The following is a 7151-nucleotide window of genomic DNA, read 5'->3' on the forward strand; positions in this document are numbered from 1 at the left end:
ACAAGGGTTTGATGCAGTTAATGTATTTTAATCTTCACACCCTCCCCTTCTCCTTTTCTTTTGCTAATTGTAGGGCTCTCAGCTGTCTGACGCCTTCTCCGGGGGGACGGCAGGCTCTGCAGGGACTTCTGTGCAAACATGGGCTTAATAAGGTTGCAGTGGCAGGGAAAAGTGAGCATTCTCTTTGGGGAGGAAGGCTGGGAATGGGCAGAGTGGAGTGCCAGGACATGGGTACCATGCCAGGCTCTGACATGGGGGCATAGGGTGGCCTCGACCAGGAGGTTAATTAACCTCCTGGTGCAACCTTGTTCTCCTCCAAGGAATGAGACAGATGAAGGGGGAAACAAAAATGCCCCTTTTCCAGGTAGCTGGGCAAGTGCAAAGTGTTGGACCTCCTCAGCAGCTGGCTCCTGGGAAGGGTTCCCAAGGCTTTCAGATTGAGGTTGATAGACATGCAGTCTCTTCGCATTGACCTTATCCCTTGCTTACTTGGTGCATTTACCTTCCTTGGACCCAGAGGACCTTACAAGCCTGTTTAATGCTCCTCACCCATGTTTGGGATGCGTTGGGACTTTCTCGTGGCTTAGGCCCAAAGGTGCTGCACCCATGCACAGCACAGTGGGTGCTGTTGGGAGGACCATAACGTTTGTGTGAGAGACTTGGGCTGTCCCTGCAGCCCAATGCATGGATCATGCCGACAAGCAGCTGGCTCCCTGGCAGCAGTATTTCGGGAAAAGCTCCCAGGGAAGCAGCAAGTATTGTGGAGCTCAAGGAACAAACAGTTTCCCCCACAGCCCATAGTTCGGGCTGCACATTGCTCCTGTTTCTGCTGTGTAGAAGAGCTCAGAGCTGTGGCCATGCCCTGGAGCACTACACTTGGTTGAGGGACCGAAGCTGGAGTTGGGTTGCATTTAATTTGTGGGTTTTTTTGTCTGCTTCATCAAAGGAAAGAAACCTGGCCTTTTTCTGCCAGCCCTCACTCACGTGAGTTGCAAATTGAGTGAGAGGGAGGCGTGGATGAAGATGACTCCCAGGAGAGAAACAGTCTGAGAGACTCTTAAACAAATGGGAACTGAGCAGCTTTGCTCTTCCCCTGGGGGTTTGGCTGTTAAATAAACTCACCGATGAGTCTGGCTGCGTCCATGTGTTGGTGCAGAAGTGTGTTCATATGCAGGCTGGGTGTTGCTGGGTGTAAGCCACTGGGATGGCATGTGTTGGGTAGTGTGCTCCTTGACATAGCGATGCACAAGCAGACTTGACTGGCCTTGATCTCCTTCCAGAGTTTGCATGGGTGGTCATGCTTGGAGGGCAGCTAACATGGCCTTTCCCTCTTCTCCTTTCCCTCTCCAGGGTTCCACCTCAGCGGGACAGTAACAGAGCCAGCGACTGCAACAGAACCAGAGATGACCTACAAGGTGGCCATCAGCTTTGACCGCTGCAAAATAACCTCAGTGACATGCGGCTGCGGGAACAAGGACATTTTTTACTGTGCCCACGTCGTGGCACTTTCACTGTACAGGATCCGCAAGCCGGACCAGGTCAAACTCCGTCTTCCCATCTCAGAGACCCTTTTCCAGATGAACAGGGACCAGCTGCAGAAGTTTGTTCAGTATTTGATCACGGCACATCACACCGAGGTGCTGCCCACTGCCCAGAAGTTGGCTGATGAGATCCTGTCGTCCAACTCAGAGATCAACCAAGTGCATGGTAATTCCTCCCTCCTCCTCCTTGGGTGGCTCAGCACTGGTTCACTCTGGGGCTGGGGCTGGGGTGGTGGTTTCACACTGACAGTGGTGACCTTCATTTTGCCATGTTTGTCTGTTGCTACACAGAGGTGGCAGCGTCAAACTGATGTTAATGTATGGGTGCTGGGACCACACTGGTGTTGGCCATGCATCTCCATTCTTCCCTCTGTTCTTTGTGTTTGTTTGTCAAACACCAGCTTCAACAAGCAAGAAAAGGCAGAGCAGACAGGCTGGTGGTGCACAAGACAGCTCAGGGTAGGATGGAGAAGCCAAGGGTGGAGGAAGGAGGCACATTTAGTCCCCAAGACAGAAGGATGTGGTGCTGGAGGTGCAGTGGGGATGTGGCTCCTCCAGCGTGCAGGGACACGATGTCAGCCCAGCCCTGCATGTGTCTAAGTCAGATGGGGCTGAGCTGGTGGGAGATAAAGCTTTTAAGCTACATGGGCGTTAATTTGTCTGTAATAAATGAGCCCCACTGTGCTGACCTACTGTACAAAGGCAGCAGAGATGTGTCCTGGGGCTTTCTGTTTGGAAGGTGCTTTTGACTTCTTCCCCTGGAAAGCACTGGCTGGGGAATGGTGCCCATCCCAGCCCTGCTTTAGTTGCCCAGTGACCCCTGCAGGTGTCCCAGGCTCCCTGGGGCTTCCTTCATCAGCCCAAACTGGGCACTCTGGCTTTGTCTTTCAAGGAGCCCAGGAGCTGAGGTTGCCCAGGGTCTGCAACAATGAGCTGCTCCCCGCCATGCCTGTCCCACCAGCTGAGGAATGGAGATAATAAACACTTATCTGCCAAGGAAGGGCGTTGTGGGGATTAACACATGCCTCTTAAGTGCTCTGAAGATGAAAAGTCCCATATGCAGCCTAAAATAGCATCTGAACTGGTTGAATCCACATGTAGAGGTGAGGCCAGGGGTTCACCTCCACCACAGGGGCGATGGCAGCTCTGATCTTAGATATCTTCCCCTCCCTCTATCTGCTCCTACCTTGGGAGAGGCTTTTGTCTCCTCCACTGGCCCACATCTGCTGCGTGTGTGGTTGTGCTCTAAATTACTGGCTTTTGGGGGCTGTTCCTCATTTTTTATCATTAAGAAAGAATGAGGAGCTGTGGCACTGCGAGAATCTGGTGAGGTCTGTTCCCTCCCTGAGCTTATCCACTGAAGCTGAGGTTGGGCAAGATCCCTTCTTGGCCATTGTTTGAGGCTGCTTTCTCCTAAGCAGATTGAAAAAGAGCTTTTAAGGCTCTGAATATTTATTGCTCTGGAGTCAGCAAAAGGCTGGCGATTGCGTCTTAGAAAGATACAGATGTTGGCTCCGGTTCAATATCTGCCTCTTGTTTTTACAAGTGGTTTTAAAAAACAAGCAAAAATTCTCTGTCCCGTCAGACTTGTGCAAATTCACACACTCCAGCGTGTGACTTTGAGACTACAGAGGTGCTGTTGACTTACCCAGCAGAAGGCAGCACCTATAGCACACCCGTGTGACAGCCTGGCTGGGGGCACAAGCGAGTAAATGCCTCTGCAAGCAAGATAACAGCCTTGTCTCATCCTGAGGGAGGATGCAGATCAGCTTTAGGATGACGCAATGATCTTCGGATGATCTTAAGATGGTCTAAAAATCATAGATGTTGCACCCTGTGAAAAAGGAAGGCTTAAAAAACCATCACATTCAGGTTCAGAGTGATGTTGTGCAGGACTTTGGCTCTTGATCCTGGACAGTGTTTCAAGCTTTGCCCTCCTTGTCCTGCCAGTGAAGCACAGCTGCAGTGCAACTGCATCACAGAGATACTTGAGCAACGAGCCCAGGGTGAGGGAGGGCTGGAAGTGTGGGGAGCTGCATATATGAGAGCAATTTTGGGGCTCCTGTTGAAGGGGATCCAGGTTCTTCCCCTATGTTGCCCTTCCCGTTTTTGGTTCATGCAGGATTGCTAATCCTGGGATTTGAAATTCTTCAGGGTACGCATTACATGTTGCTTTATGGGTTTATGTGTGCTTTTCTTGTCTGTGTCTAGTTCAGACCCTTGGGGTCACACCTTTGTTCACCTCAGGGTTAAGGTCAAAGTGGATTTTGGCTGGCCAACCTCTGCAGCCCAAACAGTAACCTGGTGTGTACATTGGACACCTGAGGTTATTTACCCCTTGGAGCAAGAACAGCTTCTCCAGAAATCCTTTCTTTTTTCCCCCTGTTTCTTCTCAGGAGAGGTTTGTTGAGCTTCGGATCAGCATTGAGTTTTCCCCACCTGCCTTTAGTCACCCAAAGGGCTGCTCCTTCCGTGCTGGCAGTGAGCACGTGTGACAAAGGAGCTGATTCTGCACCTCGGGAGCGCTCCAGGCTGGCTGGGGAATGCCCCTTGTGCAAGGAGATTGTCTGGTTTTGTAAAATAAGGCTTTTCAGGGCTGCTCCTTCTCCCCCTGCAGAGCCTGAACGGCAAAGAAAATTACAGGCCATTGTCTGGCACGCTGGTCTCTGGGCTTCAGAGCTTTGTTACTTGCAGGAGTCTGTAGCCGCGGGCTGTGTGCCGCATGCCGATCTTCCCGGCTGCCTTCCTAGAAGGAAATGCAAACTATCCAGTAATGATGGAGCCCTGGAGCGCAGCCAAGGCACTCGCGTGTTCTCGAAGGATTCAATCCGAGCGGAGCGCTCTAGGTGTGCCTGCCGCTCTGCTCCCCACTTGACCTCTGCCTGCTTAAGTGGGTCACATTTCTGCTCTCGTAGCTGGCTGCAAAGGGCAGCGTGCTCTCAGCAAGAGCGTCTCACGTGTCTGACATGTCCACGTCTGAAGTGGCAGCTGGAGTGAGGACACCACTGCTCTGTCCCCTCCCCGAGTGTGTTCCTGCTTGGGGGCAAAGTCAGTGGCACGACTCTGCGGCACGGAGCAAGGTTGTCGTTGCACCAGTGAATGTGACTTGCAGCTGCTTGGCCTTTCCTACTGGGGACCTGCAGCTAGAGAGCTTGGATCCAACAGCCAGACCTCCAATGGAGTGAGGAAAAAAAATGGTACCCGGCACCCCCCGCGCTTCCAAGAGCATCAGCCCAGGGTTCCCCTCGATTTTCCCTGGGGGCTGGGGTAAATGCAAGCAGAGAAAGTGGCTCCGGGTGACCGGCCATGGTGGGATGTGCTGGGCATAAGTGCAGCTTTGCCACTGTGGGGGGATCCGTGCTCTGCCACCATGAGACGTGGGGAGAGTGTCTCCTCCTCAGGTGTGAATGAGGAACAGAGAATGGTTGCTTTGGTGCAGTAAAGTATTGCAGAGGGCCAGGAGGTACTGGAGAAAGCAAGGTTGTGAAAAAGAGCTGGAATGGGAATTGTAGGCAGAGAGGGGGATTTGGGGGCCAAAAGCAAGCTGTGTGGAGGAGGGGGAACTCAGAAGTACCAGTGAGTCCTGATAGCAGTGCTGGGTTTCCAGCTCTCACTGCATGTATCCAACACCCATTTGCAGTGAGTGCTCAGGGTCCAAGCAAAGCAGTGGACTTGGGAGGTGGCATTCATCTCCTCTTGTGTTGTGCTACATGCTTGTAGGGAATGATTTGAATTTATTTTAAGAGGAAGACAGGATCAGTGTGGGGCATACAGAAGGAAAGCTACTGTGTCAGAAACATCCTTTGAACCTGTGATTGGGATGTTTTGGGACTTTCAAGGCACATGTTAAGTTATTCCTGAGGGCAAAGGTAGTCTGTGGCCAAGGAAGGAGAGAAGGCTGATGGAAACCACTGCAGGGCCAGAGACAGTGGTCATTAAAATCTTTAATTAGAAGCTTAAAGACAGGAGCGGCAGCTCTGATGACTGATGGTGCCTGTGGGCCCAGAAGATTTGGGGCTTAGAGGTATCCTTTGCGTATCATCAGTGAAGTCTCTCCCTTCCTTTCATGGGTAAAGAACAGGAGGATTTGGCAGCCCTGGTGTTTGCAGCTTGGTAACTCGCCCTGCTTGAGCAGCATGGCAGGGAGAGCTGCTGCCCTCAGCCCAGGAGATGTGGTCAGGGCAGTCTGTCTGTCCCACAGAAATGCCAGTGGGTCACACAGTGTCTGTGGCACTCAGCTGATGCTATCAAAAGGCTTGGGATACTCTTCTCAGTCAAAAGTGGGAAGAGCCATGAAACCTCTGCTGTCTTGCAGTGCAAGGGCAGCTCCCCCCAAGGACAAGCCAGTGGAGAGTCAGTGTGAATCACCAAGGGGCCTCTGTGGTCCTGCAGGACCTTCCTTGGAGCTTCCTTTGAGGAGAGGACTCTTGGGGTGAATGGTTGCTCAGGATTTGTCATCGGAAAACAGATCTGCTTATGTAAAAGCCTGAGGAAGGCCTCTGCCTCATCTTCTCACTTTTATACCAGACATATTCTTGGCTACCTTCAGTTCCTGGGCTAATACTGTCTTTCACTTGTTGGTCCATCTTGCTCTTATGCACAGCAAGTCGGCCGCGTGGGAAGTCCCTGCCTGCTTGTCCTGTCACACTGAGCCAGGGCTAATGTTTGAGGAGGCCTCAGGCAGTCTTTAACTTTGAGATCATCCCACGACAGCATCTGGAGGGCAGCACCAGTAGATCTATTTGAAGTTCTGCCTTCCCACTGGGGACGAGGAGAAGATCATGTCTCCAGGGGATTCTTGTTCCTGGTTGCTGAGCTGATGTGAATTTAAGGGAAAATAACACACCTAAGTGCTGGAAAGAAAGTCTCAGTTGGCAGCTCTTCCCCCTTGTCTTGCAGAGCTACTGGGGTTGCTGAATGATCCCAGACCACATGTGTGCTGCTTGACAAGCTGGCTTCCAGCTTGACAAGCTGGACCCGACACCGGTATCAGCTGGACCAGAGAACTCCCGGCCATCATGCTGGGAGCTGGTCTGGCTTCACTTGCCCCATGGCTGTAATAAGGGTGTGAATCTTCAGGCTGCCCTGGAGGCTCCATCCAACCTGCCTCGCCTTGAAAACGAACCAGGAGCCTTGGCGGAGCTTGACTCCTGGCTTTGCTATTTTTAATCCCTTGTTGTTAGAGTTCATTTCCTTTCTGGTGCCTGGTTATTTTCTCTCTGAGGTTTTCTGCTGTTTGTTTATTTGCTCATGTCCTCCCCACCCCCTGCCCTGAGCTGTTCCCTCATGTCTGTTTTCTCTCTGGACGCCAGAGAGGCAGCCCGGAGGCATTCAGTGACACCAGCATCTGCAGTCATGAGATGGCCCTTATGAACTGCCACCATGATGGCCAGCCCTGGAACAGGCTCTGTGGCTCAACGAGCTGGCAGAGCCCTCTCCAGCACCAGCAACCGTGGGACCAGCATGGCCAGATCCTGAGCAACCAGTGTGTGCTGGGCACAGTCAGCCAGGATGACTGTGAGGGAAATGCCAAGGTGGCCACCTGCAGCCCTGGGTTGCTTTTACCATCAGCTCCAGGCACTAGATAAGTATCCCTTTTTCTTTGTGTCA

At 52.2% G+C, this 7151-nt stretch overlaps 1 protein-coding gene across 1 annotated transcript in view; it reads left to right on the plus strand.

Annotated features, from left to right (window-relative positions):
• Positions 1-1350: 1350 nt before the first annotated feature.
• The window catches only part of LOC104412836 (zinc finger SWIM domain-containing protein 5), a gene marked incomplete at its 5' end in the record, with an annotated part of 28679 nt that continues 22878 nt past the window's right edge, over positions 1351-7151 (plus strand). Inside the window, one exon of the mRNA XM_010023658.1 lies at positions 1351-1707. Coding sequence (XP_010021960.1) covers positions 1351-1707 — 357 coding nt within the window. The remainder of the gene's footprint in view (positions 1708-7151) is intronic.

Source organism: Nestor notabilis, unplaced genomic scaffold (assembly GCF_000696875.1).
Source record: "Nestor notabilis isolate BGI_N333 unplaced genomic scaffold, ASM69687v1 scaffold16921, whole genome shotgun sequence".
NCBI classification, from domain to species: Eukaryota; Metazoa; Chordata; class Aves; order Psittaciformes; family Psittacidae; genus Nestor; species Nestor notabilis.